The sequence below is a fragment of the Staurois parvus genome, unplaced genomic scaffold (genome assembly GCF_062004578.1).
Source record: "Staurois parvus isolate SC_StPar_1 unplaced genomic scaffold, SC_StPar_1.0 ptg000414l, whole genome shotgun sequence".
Classification (NCBI taxonomy): domain Eukaryota; kingdom Metazoa; phylum Chordata; class Amphibia; order Anura; family Ranidae; genus Staurois; species Staurois parvus.
In genome coordinates, this window is record NW_028318210.1 from 7,697,165 (window position 1) to 7,713,710 (window position 16,546).

At 40.7% G+C, this 16,546-nt stretch overlaps 1 protein-coding gene across 4 annotated transcripts in view; it reads right to left on the minus strand.

Moving 5' to 3' along the window:
- Positions 1 to 16,546, minus strand: part of MAPKBP1 (mitogen-activated protein kinase binding protein 1) — a 248,028-nt gene that overhangs the window by 90,072 nt on the left and 141,410 nt on the right. For all 4 annotated transcript variants that reach the window (XM_089686912.1, XM_089686911.1, XM_089686909.1 and 1 more), the window contains one exon: positions 1,696 to 1,758. In XM_089686912.1, the coding sequence (XP_089543038.1) occupies positions 1,696 to 1,758 (63 nt within the window). The remainder of the gene's footprint in view (positions 1 to 1,695; positions 1,759 to 16,546) is intronic.

Below are 16,546 nucleotides of genomic sequence, written 5' to 3' on the forward strand. Positions count from 1 at the left end.
CGACAACCACTTTTAAAGAAAACATTTAGGCTACAATCTAAAGCTTATCATTGACATCATATCTGTAAAACCAACTTTACATTTTCCAAACTTCTGTAATATTAAGGGTCTAACTATACACTCTGCAATTTGTGGAGGACAAATCTTTAACTAATACAGGGGTCAATCAATCCCCATCCTGCCAAAAGGAGATTCAATCAAATGCCATTAGTATTTTTGGATTTATGGATCTAAAAGCTACAAGAATCTTAAGTAACCAGGGCAAACATCCACAAATACTATGTTCCTAATCTTACAGCAAGGGAACCGAAAGTTCGTCCTTCATGCTCCGTGTCAAGGACAATTTAGTTCCAGGCTCTGCTGTTTAGAAGCCCTCTCATCACCCAGAAGTGTGAGGGAGAAAATAGGAGTCCTCCAGGTCAATTATTGACTAAAGGAGCCATTAATAGAGCTGGAACTCCGAGAGGGAGACAGCACAAAATAGCAAGACTAGCCAGGCTGGAATAGGAAAAGGATCAAATGACCAGAAAAAATTGTACACAAACAGAGTGCCAATTGTGACAAATGTACTGAATGTGAATGCATAGGTTACAGTGCAGGGAACATTACACAAACCAGCAAGTCTGAATAAATGAACAAATGCATTCTACACAGGGCTGAATATTAAAATATAAATATCTATTAAGAATTCCAGCCAAAATTCTTTGTTTTTTTTTTTCTGTTTGTTTGTTAACACTTTGGTGTTTAGTGCTGTCTGTGCCTCCATTGTTGCTGGCTTTACTGGTATCTGTATCCCAGTTTGGGGAATTTCAACCAAGCCTTAATGGTGCATTCACACTTGCGAATGCACCCTGAATGGGATTATTTAGGAGAACCTCAGTGGGGGTTCCCACAATTAGCTGTGGCAGCCCCAATAAAAGCAATGGGAGGTTGCCAGCTCTTGCAGCTAATCACAACCACCTCGCATGTAATTACTCATGCTGCAATCACATGTGAGTGATCAACCCTAGATGAAGTACCTTCATATGGGCAGACAAGTTATTCAGCTGCTGGAACTGTACGTGAAGTACAAGGGCGATGATGAGTACCCTTGTAGTTCATTGAGAACTACAAGTCTTCTGCGCGATAGCAGACGCAACTTTTATTTAATTCATTTACTGAACTCTGTGAATGAATGAGGTGGCTATGTGGGTGGAGCCTAGCACAACTGTGTTCTCACAATCTGACAGCGGGTGCAGGGATAGGAATCCTTGCCCTCTCTCATGGGGTGTAATGGGGGTGTAGACACGTGCTACATAGTAAAATGTGAAATCCTAAATACAGGTGCAACATAGAACATGTTACTACAGGTGAACATATCCTTTAAAATGTAAATACCATCCCTTGCAGATTTAAAAGAAAAACGTTTACCTAAACTTAGGCTTGAATGCGAAGACTTTCAGCCCAGGACTCAAATAAAACCCAATGTACACAAGCCTCATGTATAAAAACATACAATTAATTGAATTACAATGCAATGTAATTCAATAAATTACAGGGGCATATTATTGAATTATTTCTGACTAAATGTGATCAGAATCATGTTATGGTGGATCAAAGAATGATTTGTGATGGATTCGACTTGTGCAAAGGATCAGATCTGCAGACAGTCGGCCACTAATCAGTAGAAGGATTTACATATAGTGCAACACTCACCTGGAACTGTTCAGGATATGATGCTGTTTGTTCTTTCGGGGATTTAATAAAACTACAACACACCTAAATGAAAAAAAAACAGCACAAGATGTTTATTCTCATAATTGCTATTTATGTAAAAAAAAACTTTTAATATGTGTGGATAAATATACATTTCAGGAGATCACTGGAAAAAAACATTTAAAAAGCTAGCACAGAAGGAAGTAATAGTTTAAAACACAGCGCACTTGCTGTCCAGATATCCCGAAAAGGAGAAAAGTACCAGAGGCCCATCTTCGCAACCTATTTCAAATCTCATTATTGGTTACAAGCAGGGGCGGACTGACCATTCAAGCACTCGGGCACTACCCGAGGGCCCAGGGTCAGTAGGGGGCCCCATGAGATGCCCCTGGCACCTTTCATCGGCTTTTTCATAGGCTTTTTTGGGTGTTGATGAGGACACAGGGTCCCCATGATCCCCTATTGGCTCCATGAATTGTCAGTCCACCCCTGGTTACAAGGACAGTACTTACCAATATATATTATTATATCACATTTCATAATTTAAGAGTGTTCATGTTAAACCTAGGTTCATATTTATAAAGCAGTTAATCTGACTTTCACCAAACATTTACTGCATGTGAATATTCCCAACTGTGTGTGCTTTAAATGATTGATTCACAGCCAGTGAATCAACCACTGCTTTATGAAGACAGCACTTAAAGAGTTTCAGAAAAAATGAAACACTGCACCAACACATTACACTCTCCCTACCCCCTGCTGTACTTACCTCTGTGGGTGGGGAGCTGCCTTTGCCCATGTAGCTGGTGCAGTGGTTTGGAGACTTGAAATCCTTGCTCTTTTTTTAATCTTCTTTCTGCAGTGCTTCTGGGATGGATCAGAGCGATTCAAACTGGTCAGCGCCAGCACCGCCTTGATCCGTCCCAGAAAGCTGCAGGAAGAAGGGTGGGGATTTCAAATCCCTGGACTGCTATTTAGGCTGCATGGGCAAAGACAGCTCATCACCCAAGTGAAGTACAGTGGGGAGGGTATAAGTTCACCTTTTCATTTTTTTCTCCTACCTTCCTTTACCCTTCATATATTTCAGCATAAATCAAAGTTTAAATACATCTCTCCTTGTTTTTCCATACTGTACAGTCACGTGAACCCAAAAATCCATCTCCTCTATGCATTGTGAAGGGCTGAATTCCACTGCAGGTGTTGTCAGAAGGAAAGAGTTATTTCAACAGTCACACATTACACAGAGATTTACAGTCACATGACCACAAAGAAAATGTCAGAAATTGCAATTTACAGTAAATGTATGAAGGGTAATGGGAAGGAAGGTGGGGTGAGGTATAGTCTAAACTTCTACTTTAATGTCCTGACCTGTAAATTAAATGAACAAACACCAACTCATACTTAAAAGACCCAAAAGATACTTAATATTTTCAGAGTAATAATTAATTTGAACATTCTCCCCATTTATAAAGATGTGCAAACATCAAAGCCATTTCACTTGAATTTGGATGCAATCTGTAATAATGTGTTTTAAACTTTATTGAAATGTCACAAAATATTTCACTCAATGCTATGCACCCATTACTATGTACAACATTTCCAGCTTTTTTCCAGCATTGATCTAAACCAGGGGTGTCAAACTGACGGCCCTCCAGCTGTTGTGAAACTAGAAGTTCCATCATGCCTCTGCCTTTTCGGAGTCAACTCCAAACTATCAATCTTGCAATGCCTCATGGGACTTGTAGTTTGGCAATAGCTGCAGGGCCTCCAGTTTGACACCTGTGGTCTAAATGGGCAGCACAGTGGTTAAATCATAAGCACTTCCACCTGGCAGTACTAGGGTCGTTGGTTCGAATCCCAGCCACAGCACCTCCTGCCTGGAGTTTGCATGTTCTCCCTGTGCCTGCGTGGGTTTCCTCTGGGTACTCCGGTTTCCTCCCACACTCCAAAGACATGCTGGTAGGTTAATTGGATCCTGTCTAAATTGGCCCTTGAATGTAAGTTAGTGACCTCAGATTGTACGCCCCTTGAGGGTTAGGGACTGATGTGAATGTACAATATATGTGTAAAGTGCTGCGTAAATTGACGGCGCTATATAAGTACCTGAAATAAATAAACGGAAACAACAGAACATACAGTTAATTGACTTTTACATCTGTTGGGACTGTGTTGGGCAATGCTGCCCAATGCAGCTCAAAAGAAAGGGCAAACATTTATGGCAAAGGTGTCAAAATGTATCCATTTGAGACTGGATTATTACTTTAGGTAATGTAAAATGGCTAAGATAAATTCCTAGTATAAATTCCCCTTCTCTGTGTGCACCATTAAAACAGCTTTTACTTTGTTACTAAGCATTGGACATTCCTTACTTTGGGACTAAGCCCTGGCAACTGCCCTTCTGATGTCCAATGCCAGGAGAATGCCTTAGTGGCCAGTAAGGACACTCTCGCTGGACAGGCTCTAGTCCTCAAATAAGGAAACGTCAAGTGCTTGGTTACAAAGTGACAATCATTTTGGAAAAGCGTAAATATGAAGGTTATATGGCTAGAAAGTGCAATATCAGGCACCTTGTGCTTCCTGATAACTGCAGAATTGTACAGAGACCTTGTCTCCAGGCTAAAAATTGACTAACACTCTTCTCATAATATTATATGTGCATTTAATGTATTTCATGTCTTTTTTATTTAAATGTAAAATGTAATGTAAAAGCCTCCTTTGCATAAACATCTAAAAGCACTGAGACTGCTACTGGTAGCTCCACTCGGCACTTTATTGGACTTTGTCTACATGTACTGTATATTTATGTATTGAATAAGGGGGAGGTGTATAATATAGAGCTATAGAAAATCTATGCTTTATGGTTTATATTGTATTTGTATTGATCGGATCCATGGCAATTTAAAAAATACAGCACTTTTATTTGGTATATTTATTAAGATATTAAAGCACTGATAGTGGAAGGGAGGGGTATTGTAGTAGTTTGAATAGTGTTTCATGTTGGTTCACATAATTGATATATACATAATATCTTTTTACTACAACCGGGGCTAGTGTTTTGTGGCGCCAGACCCAAGTTTATATCATTTAATTTATATTTGGTTATATCCTTTTTGCGGTATAATTGGGGTAATGGCAGCTACATATTATATTTGCTTAGGTACCATAGGGCAGGATTAATTTCTCTTATATTGCTACTGGGCGCTGCCATCGTGGATGTTATGTCAGCACTCAATAGTATTCCCCTTCGATTTTCCCAAAGCATCTACATAAAAAAAGATTATGCAGGGAGATAAAGAGAGGGACAGAGGATCTGGGCCAGCAAAGGCAGTAAATTGACACTCCCAGAAAGGGAAAGAGTTATGAAGTGCCAAGAGGTAGGGGCTCTGCTACAAAATTGACTCCTCCTGGAATAGTCAAATCTTTTGGCAAGTTCAAAACCACATTGCAAGAGAATAAAATTAATGTGGTTGTAAACCTCAGACATGAAAAATTAACAAAGCATATCCCTCTATAGTGTGTACTAGTCTCAAAGTGGAAGTGAACATTTTTTTTTTTACCTACAGGCAAGCTTATAATAAAGCATACCTGTAGGTAAAATTAATATCTGCGATGAATATTGCACGTTATGCCTTTGTCTTGCAAGGGAAAACTTTTTTTTTTTTAGTTTACTACCACTTTAAGAGCACCAAGTGTCATTTCTGTCTGCTGTTTCATAGCTCTGCTATCTGCATGAATCATTTCTGACAAGTTTTCCTGACACCAAGGGAAAAATGGTGACAGGGGAGGAACCTTCAGCAGATTGACAACCTCAGCTCTGTTCCTGTAAGCTATGTGGAGGGGGTGTGTCCCTTCTATCCAATCAGCTCCCAAAGCTGTCCTCACTGAGTGTAGCTTCACCTTCCTGCCTCCTGCTTTTCAGAGCTGAGAGATCCTGTGTAAATTATGTACTTTAAATAACTGTAGGAGAAATACTGCTGCAGATAGACAGGTACAACTTACATAGGAGGATTTGTTTCATCTCTGTGTATCACCTGAGGCCAGTCACTTCACTGGGTATATGTAAGGGTTTACAACCACTTTATGGAAAGAAACACTGCAAGTAAGTATTCAAACACTTAATTGTTTGGGGCTTTAAGCTGAAATATTTTAAGTTGGCGACAGGTTCTCTTTAATAGCTGTCAGACTCATTAAAGTCTTATATTAATTTCTTCAAATTATAACCTGAAAGTTGTCATTACCCTAATTACACAGACACAGGATTTCTCACCACAGGCAAATGGTAACCACTGGCATTGCCAATCATCTAAATTAGAAATGACACAGACCATCTTTAATAAAATATCTAAACACATATTTCTGTATTCCTGCCAAAAGTCTGAAATGAGAACAGAACACATAAGCAATCAATCACAGAATTATCAATCTGCTAGATAAACGCACGGATATATTCAAAACAACAGATACAGGCAGCCAATAAAAAGAAGACTTCACTATGCCTACTGTCAGAGCAGACGTCTCAATATAATTCATCCCAGGGAAGGCTTTATCATTTTATAGATACAACACATAAAACTGCCTTGTGCTAGACCCAGTGTTGGGGTTTTGGAAACATGTTAAATCCTCTAGCTCATTATACCAAACAAGGCAAATAGGATACACAGACAAGGAGCCCCAGGCTCATCACAGCCCGCCTGCCCCTGTCAGGATGTGTTAGTTGCATTATCAGATAGAGCTGGAGGCCTTTGAAATGAACTTGAAAGCTCAAGTGCTATAAAATACAGTGAGTGGTACAAGTGGGCATGTTATAACATCAGACCGAAACCGCATCTGTAATAGCTGGATCCTGTAAAAGTAGAGGCAATGATTTCACCTTCAATGAAAAATGTTGCTCGTTATTAAAATACCGTAACTGAGACAGACTGAGCACATCATAGTAGCTTGTAATTTTGTCAAAGAATACCAGTACATTTCAAAAGTAAATAAGGAATATTGAAGATAAAAAAAAAACATGTTTTACATAATGTGTGCTGAATCTTTCTGAGAGAGATAAACCTAGAAGAAGCAGGTGGTATGTAACCCAATCCTAGAACAACTCCTTTATCTCTTCAGACTACAATATTTTTCAACATCCTCTATTCTATACTCCATTTATGTTACAGTCCAATATATGAAAGGTGTAGACAGCTGTGTGTACCGTGCAAAAATGGCTTCAGGAAAGTGTAACTCATGTTTTAACTTTTGCCTTCAGCAATCTCACAAGGGCTCATTTACACTTTAGGCCGGAGAGTGGTAAAAAAAAAAAAATTAGGCTGAAATGCAGTTTTAGCCCTCCTGTTACCCCTCTCAATAGCACATCCAAAACCTGGGGTGCTCTGTGATGTAAAGATGTAGACCAGCTTCCTGTTCATCAGCTGATCAGCTGTGGGGTTGTATGCCTTACTTCTGGCCAATTTGATGGGATGGGAGGGCCACAGTCTGTAACCTTGAAGTGAGCTGGTATTTGGCAATAAATACACTCTGGGTTTCAGTGTTCCGAGGTGCTTGAAAGGTTATGGAGGCAGCAGGCCGGTACCGGTAACTTGGAGGTACGCTTTACAGTATAATTATTTAAAGAGGAACTCTGGAGAAAGTAAAATGCCCCCCTGCATGGGGAACTGCCCCAAAGGTTACATACTTGTTTAGGTTTAGGCGACTGCAAAACTGCTTCCTGCAAGGTCTAAACCGTTGCATTCTGGCAGTGGATGTCCTCTAGAAATTTTCATGTCCATTGCAGAGCCCATAGCCCTGCACTGGATGTGAGGATGCAAAGGGACAGTCCCTTACCGGAGTGTAGGGGAGTAGAGGAGAGCACTTGCTGCGGGGGATTAGGTATGTAGGGACTCCTTTACACAACAAGCAGTGATCTCCCTTTTTACATCGGACACCACTGCTTTACAGGGACATGAATGTGTGGCTCATGAAGTGGGTCATACATTTCAAATAAAGTTGAAAAAGAAAAGCAGTGTGATGCGCTGAAATGTGCATTGTACATCCCACTGTGCTAGCCTGCATGGTAAAATGTTCCATGTACCTGTATAGGCTATTGTAAAAGTTCTTTTTAGCTGCCCCCCAGTCCTAAATAAGTATTTAACCCTTGCAGTGTGGGGGAAGCCCCACTGCAAGGAAGCATTTTCCCTTTCCTGCAGAGATGGGCTTTAGGGGTCCTTTCCCACCACACTCACCACAACACATTAAAAATTGCATGTCTTTATGTGCATTTAACTTACATGTTCATGGGCATTGTACTGCATTATTATGCACGTTGGAATGCAATTTCATGTCATCTGTTGTGAAGGTCCCAAGAAGGGTCAAAACGCCAACAATTTTCATATCTTTACTTTCAGGTGCGCTTACCCGCTTTGCGTAAAATGCAGACTGGTTGCATTTTAAACACAAAGCAAATGAACACAACGTTGTGGTGTGGACAGGACACATAGAAAATCAATGTTTTCTAGGTGCCCTTGCAGCGATCCATGCTGATCTAGAGCAGAAAAACGCAGTTCACTGCACAGAGTATGAACAAGCCCTCGGGATGTACAAATGTGACATGTACAACATTAGACTGCACAAACAAAAGACAACTGGGCAAACAAAGACCGGCTTTATCATAGGATATATCTCTGGCCTGTCACACTGGTTTGTACTGCCAAACTACAGGCAGTTATAGCAAACATTTGTTATTATAGAAGAGATATTTACATAAAACCACAATAGGAGATAACTCATAAAAGTCCCACACATTAGCACATGCTGAGCAATCCAAGTCTGGGGAAGAAACAACAAATGGAGTCAAGGCTTACCAGAGACATTAGACCCCTCTTGCCCAATTTTGGCAGAAAGACATGACTATTGGATAGTTTATTGGGCATTGTAGATTCAAAAGCTGTTAGAAATGTTAGTCCCAGTCCCCATTCCTCTAAAATAAAATTAGCATGCAGACTGTGTGCTGGTACAAAACGATGTCATAAATAATGAATGTGCTTGCTTGTCAAGGAAGAAAGATCTTTCCGCAAATTTGATAAAAATCCAACCAACAGCCAAGATCAGGTTCAAAGGTCTGTCTTCCATTAGAGCATTACTGTAGTTTTGTGATCATAGTCAAAGCTTTTTCAGTCTTTCAAACCAAACTTTGGGTTTGGATACCTTTCTCACCCCAACAGAGCACCCACACTCCTAGAAGTAAAAAGCCCTTTATACATATGCTTCCCATGTTCCTTTGCTCCAGTGACATTACAGGGTCCCCTACACCCTCTTCTTCCAGCAGTGGGTTGATCCTAAATGCTGCAGAGAGAACAGCACCAATCTAAAGTTCAGTTCACACCTGAGCTCTTCTAGAAGCACTTCAATGCTTATCTTGAGGATTCCCACTGTATCCTATGGTGTCTATTCACAACCAAGTGTCACTTGAAGAGTGTCCCTTGAAGCTCAAAAAGTAAATTAGCTTTTTTAGAGCAGAGTGCATGCTCTTTTTGCACTATATCTCGCCTCTCCACCTAACTAACCATTGGCTAAAACAAAAATGCTCAAGCTCGAAAAACGTGTACAATTGTGCATAACAAATGCTTTAAAAGTTCACTTTAAGCTCATGTGTGAACCTAGCATTGCTGAAGTGGCACCAGTTTCTGCATCATTCACCTGTTAGTCTATGTGCGTGGGGGGGTGTTTAGGCCCTCCATTATGCCTAGTGTCATTCTGGCTGAAGAAGGACCAATATAGGATCCCTTAAGCCTGTGGGGGACAGTACAGAGGTTGTCAGTATTGTAAATGGAGCCATTTCCCTGAGGAATGGGGTCCATGGCTTCTTGGCTATAGCTGGAGCAGGACTCTAACAACTTGTCTACCAAGGTAGACAAAGGGTTAAAGCTAGCTGCTGCAGCTATGAGCTTGGTACTGACATAACAGTAGGTGAGGACTTTCAGAAAAAAGTGATCTGGGTGGCTCTAGAACAGCCTCATAATTTTTATAGGGTTCTGAATGTGTGGTGCTTGATTAGGTACATTGGAGGGCAGGGAAGACACTGGGGGTCTAATAAACCCCTGACGTCTCTATAAAGAGGACCTGCCAAATGCTATCACATAGGGGGCTTGTTATCCCCCTTTTGATAGTAATAACGGTAAAAAGAAAAAAATGTTATAATATAAGTTATGTAAACTAAAAATATTTTTAGGGGTGTGACCGTATGTGAGCCACGGCGGGCGCTTCTGGACAGAGCTCCGGTAATCCTACATCTGATCCCTCACCATGCTGATAGTCCTTCACCAGGGATTATGGCTGCTTCACTCTGCTGTGTCCGGCGTCTCCCGCCACATATTCTGATGCCATCGGGAAGCCAGTCACAGAAACTGGCCCAGAGTAAAACAGCCACCATCCTCTTCTGAGATGTGGCTGGTCGCCATCTTGGTGGAGCAGCTGCGGATGCTACTAGCAGACCCTGGCATGGAGACCTCTGGGTCATTGGCTCCTGAAACACCGACTCCAACAACCAAGGACGGTCTGGAGGCTATCTACTAGTGTCCTGGTGTTTTTAGATCTAGAAAAAGCATTTTCTTCTGTTATATGGCGGCAGTCCTGGAGGTTATGGGATTTGTCCCAGAGGTACGCAGATGGGTTGAGATACAATGTCATGCACCAAATGTGCAAATTAAATTGGGCAAAATCCTATCTGATTCTTTAGGTAGGGAGGGAGATGAGGCAAGGCAGTCCCTTATTCCCAACATTGTTTGCCCTCATGAAGGAGCCAATCACTCAGGCCATTAGAATCTCCACGGATATAGTGGGTATCCAAACTGGGTGTATAATTGAAAAGGTGGCCTTGTATGCCAATTATTTGGTTTTATTTTTAAATGATCCTGGGCTTTCCCTGAAAGCTGCTTTGGACCTAATGCCATCATATTTTCCACTGTCAGGACTAAAGGACAACTGGGAAAAGTCCCTTATTCTTCCAATTGAGAGTAGGTGTCATGGGGCGCGGATCCCTCTCTATCTTAGAAGTGGGCCTCCACTGTCCAATATCTGAGCACTGTGATCTCGCCTAAGGTCACCAAATTTAGCTTTCAACTTTATTCCTCTACTTCAAGCGGCTAAACATTGGCTAAAAGCCTGGATGCATCTCCCCCTGTCACTGATTGGAAAGATTATTAAAATTAAATTGCTCCCTTCCTTCCTATATGTCTTGCAGCATGCCCCGGTGTGGATACCATGTAAATATTTTAAACAATTTGAAACAGTTCTGCTCTCCTTCCTATGGGGCTCCTCACACCCTAAATTCAGAGTGAAAGTGCTCCAGAGACGACTGGCTTGTCCGGACCTTTATATGTACTATATTGCTGCTCTGTTTACTCATGCCCATAATTGATTGCTGTCAGATGAGACCAATGCTACTGTAGTGCTGGAAGCGGGCTTCTTGGGGTCATATGAGGAACTCTGTAATTTGCTTTATAGAGGTGTTAAAGTGCCACTTTCTATCACATACTCTATGAAAGCACATATTAGACCTTGGTGCCTTCAAACTCCTAATAGCTCCCACAAATGGTCCATGCCCCTATGGTATAATCCTAATATTGCTGAATTCTTTACTTTTCCTGACCTTGGAGCCCTTCAACCCACAATTTTTCTTGCCTAATAGTTATCTATTCTATTATCTACAATTATTACTTTCAGATGCAGTTTCATAATCACCAGATTGTTTTTGAGGAATCAGCCTTAGAGGACCTACTGTGGGATGACTCCCTTAAGAAACCCTTGTCTAATGTGTATAAAGCTCTCCATCCAACTCCAGGTAGGCCTGGAGAGGCTGTTGGCTAGTTTGACTGTAGATGCTCCAGATATGGATTCTGAGGACTGGGAGGAAATTTGGGAATATCCTATGCAACAACTAATCTCTATAAAGGATAGGTTGATTCAATTCAAGATTCTACATAGAATCTATATTACTCCGCAGACGTTGCATAGGATCTACCCTACCCTCCCAGCCTCGTGGTCCAGTCCTTTTGGAATGTTGTATTTGAGTGTATTCTTAAATGGACACAGATATCTGCACCACTAATGGTAGACGTCTGCATTTTGGGTCTTGTCCATTTATTACCCATGATCAGAGAGATGACAACATTGATAGGTTTATTATTACTCTATGCCCACAAAGCCATATTACTTAAGTGGAAGGCACCAATGGTGCCCACACTTGATTTCCAGAAAAATCTGGTCAATTCAAGTATCCCATTGTACAAATACACCTACGAGTCTAGGGGTTGCCCCAAAAAGTGCTCTAAAATTTGGGATATACGGGTGGATTCTTCTGCAACAACTCCCTCAAGTGACACTACTGTGTGATCTATATTGTGCCATGGATGTTTTGTTTCTGTATTTGGTATACTACTCTTCTGGTGGAATTGGCCCACTCAGTACAGTTTCTGCATTGATAAATGTTGGTGAGCCTTTTTTTTTTTTACCATTAATGTTTAGATTACCATGTACTTGATTTAGTGCTTTTTGCACTTAATAGGCTTTGATTTGTACTTTTGTTTATTAACAAAATAACAAAAGATGAATAAAGAGAAGAAAAAAAAATAATAGTAATAATATATCTTCTTTTATTTTAAGCACACCTATACACTCTCCACATCAACATGCAGTGTAGGGCAAGCACATGTTTGTAAACATCAGTTGCACAACACATGCAAAGTATTGTCGTGAAGGTTTGACTGAGAGCAACAAATCTTGGGCCATACTTCATAGTTAACTCTAAACCTGAAAAATTGTAAAAAAAAAAAAAAAGTGTGGCCTATGTTGGGTACAGTAGTTTTTTGCAATTTCACAGATGTGCGCAATTTTAAGGTTTGACGTGTTGGTATCCATTTACTCAACACAAACCATTTTCTATATTTTACCAAAAATGTGGGTATAATATTGTGCCTGTTTGCACTAAAATACATTTTAATGGTTTTTATTCCTGAAAATATGCATTTGATAAATAGCAACACAAATATTAAATACATTTAAAAAGTTAGAACTACCATCACTTGATTCTCTCGTGTCTCAACTTTCAGAAAACATACTTTTTGGGCAGTGTAAAGATAGTTCAAGCTAAAATGTAAAAATTGCACCATAGGCATGCGGATAACGAAAACCTGTCAGAAACTTTTGTAATCCCACAGGAGGGTTAAAAAATTTCAGATCAATCAGCCGAAAAGAGATAAAGGCAACTTCAATGTACTGAAGTCAAGAGGTAAGCATGACAGCCAGGTAACTAGCATTCTCAAGCAGTCAGTGGCGACAGTCCTTGTGTTACAGCTTACAAGTGTACTCTGATAGGTCACATTGTCCTGTTATCCTTAGTAGTCAGGAAACTCGTCTCACTCTAGTTCCTTCAATCCAGAGGATAGCAGATTATATCAGAGACCCAAAGTAAACTCACAGTTTGGGGAGGTAATGTCTAGAGTTACACGATCACACACAAGACGCAGCAATGTAGACTGGATCAGTCTGGGACAATTCCCACATCACCTTCTGCACACGACAACTCAGGAAATGGCACCTCATCAATAAACCTGGCCTTATCCCTGTGCAGCTGGATATACAGGTCTGTGTTCTGGAGACCTAGCACATTGATCTTCATTGTGTCACAGATGTGCCTGTAAACTCAGCATATGTCTTCCATGTGTCCTACCTAATAGGGGCCTGTTAGGGGTCTATGTGATTTGAAAGCATTGGGTTGAAATCATATATAATAATGTATAGACAAAGACCTATGTGTCCCATAGCAACCAGATCTTCCCATTCATGGGCAGCACAGTGGCTAAATGGTTAGCACATCCGCCTGGCAGTACTAGGGTTGGTGGTTTGAATCCCAACCATGGCACTTCCTGTATGGAGTTTGCATGTTCTCCCTGTGCCTGCGTGGGTTTCCTCTGGGTACTCCGGTTTCCTCACACACGCCAAAGACATGCTGGTAGGTTAATTGGATCCTGTCTAAATTGTCCCTAGTATGTGTATGTGTGAATCTAAGTTAAGGACCTTAGATTGTACGACCCTTGAGGGTTAGGGACTGATGTGAATGTACAACATATATGTAAAGTGCTGCGTAAATTTAGCAACCAGCTCTGCCCATTTTATAGCAACCAGAGCTTTCCTTTTTATAGTAACCATAGCTTCCCTTTTGTCTACCTCGTGTAAAGAAGAATGTGACTTGATGCTGCCAGCAACACAGTTCTTTCAGATATACATTAAACATGCAGCCAGTTTTATAGGGCAACATCATCCAAAGTTGTGAACACATACCAAGGGTGGTACTCTTATTGGTTATGGATGGTAAATTTAAGCTGGCCATAGAGAATCCACCATCCACACTACAGAAACCAGATAGACGAATCTCCCTCTGTATGTATGCTCCATGCACAATATATGGGCAACTTAAAGGATAAGTTCACCTTTTGGACAAAAATAATTAATGGACTTTTTTTGAAGGTAAAAAAAAGTGCATTTATTATTTTTGTCCAAAGAAGCCTGGAAAGCATTGCACCAGCGATCAGTAGATTGATGATGCCATGCAGGTCTCCTGCAGACCTGTCAGAATATCTGCTTGCCGTACAGGATGTAGCAGACATACTGACAGGAAGCTTCAATGAACTACCATGGCGCTCCACAGCACCATGGTAGTTCATTGAAAACTACAAGCCAACAGCCGCTTAAGGAGGTTGGAACTTGTAGGCATTCAATCACAGAACACTGTGAATGAGAGAAGCGGCCATGTGGGCGGAGCCCTGCACGGCCGCGCTGTTTTCAAATATGACAGATAGTACAGGGAGAAGTTTCACCGTACTATCTGTCAGAGGGAGGGAGTACAGGGGGCGCGGCTGCAGCTATGGGAACATGTTACATGTTCCACCCTAAAAATGGGTGGAACATGTAACATGTTCCAAAGGTGAACTTATCCTTTAACAAAATTCTTCCATAAAAGATATTTGTCTGACTGAACATTACCGTCCCTGTATTTTAGTCCTGTGAAAGTTTGCCCCCAAGAGATCTGTGTATTCAGAGAATGTGCGCAGAAAAAAGCGTTTCTGGAAAATGCAAGACATGCGTCACGCTTGCAGTGTCATTAATTGTTGATGGCACCCCAAACGCAGGAAGTAAACGTGTTATGACGCACACACGGTAATAACTATGCAAACAGTACCATGGAAAAATACTCCATGAGCTACTTGCCACAAGCAGGACAGCCCACTGAAAAAACGTGTGGTCCTCTAGCTGTAAATGGGCCTAACCCCCATCTAGAAGTGAGGCTGTTGCAGGAAACACACAGTGACCATTTGACATACATACAGGAGAACCATGCAGGCACTTATGTATAATTACAGTGGGGATCGAATGTTTGGGCACCCCAGCTAAAAATTTGTATTAATGTGCATAAAGAAGCCAATGAAAGATGGAAAAATCTCCAAAATGCATCAAATACAGATTAGACATTCTTATAATATGTCAACAAAAGTTAGATTTTATTTCCATCATTTACACTTTCAAAATAACAGAAAACAAAAAAATGGCGTCTGCAAAAGTTTGGGCACCCTGCAGAGTTAATATCTTGTACTGCCCCCTTTGGCAAGTATCACAGCTTGTAAACGCTTTTTGTAGCCAGCCAAGAGTCTTTCAATTCTTGTTTGAGGTATCTTTGCCCATTCTTCCTTACAAAAGTCTTCCAGTTCTTTGAGATTTCTGGGCTGTCTGTCACGCACTGCTCTTTTAAGGTCTATCCATAGATTTTCAATTACGTTGAGGTCAGGAGATTGTGAAGGCCATGGTAAAACCTTCAGTTTACGCCTCTTGATGTAATCCCCCGTGGATTTCGAGGTGTGTTTAGGATCATTATCCATTTGTAGAAGCCATCCTCTCTTTAACTTCAGCTTTTTCACAGATGGTATCAAGTTACCATCCAAAATTTGCTGAAATTTTATTGAATTTACAAGCTGTGATACTTACCAAAGGGGGCAGTACAAGATATTAACTCTGCAGGGTGCCCAAACTTTTGCAGACGCCATTTTTTTGTTTTCTGTTATTTTGAAAGTGTAAATGATGGAAATAAAATCTAACTTTTGTTGACATATTATAAGAATGTCTAATCTGTAATTTGATGACTTTTGGAGATTTTTCCATCTTTCCTTGGCTTCTTTATGCACATTAATACAAATTTTTAGCTGGGGTGCCCAAACTTTCGATCCCCACTGTATATATGCTGCAGATCACGTAAGTTATTACATTTTTAATCCTCAAACTTTATAAAAACTACAATCATCGTTGACATTTCATAGCTTAGTGTAACCCTTAGTGCTCTTGGGTCCAACCTGAGGCATGTGGCACATAGATATTATCAATACATTCAGCTGCCTGTGTGGATCAACTCATTGCTTTGACACATGTTTTTTTATGTTTAACCTTTACTTTTCCATCATATGTTCAGCATGAATTGTCAAGATTTGAGATAAGTGTATTTTAAACATGAAAACATGCCTACTGATGCTACAGCAACGACAGCTGTGCCTTTTGTTCTTCAGTTAGCTCACGTTCATGTCATCTCAGCCTTGGACAAGACAAAGAATGAGCTAATAGTACCAGATAATCTAAAGTTTGAGATACTGCTTAAGTAATTTTTCTAGAAACAGTAAAAATTCAATATTTGATACAATGAACTTCACTAGCACAGGCCCTGGGAGATCTGTGCTCTGAAAACAAACTCCCTGAAAATGCTGCCCCATAGGAATTCATGGCAGATATGTAATCAAGAGAGTGAAAGAGCAATTTTTCTGCTGTCACTGTACAT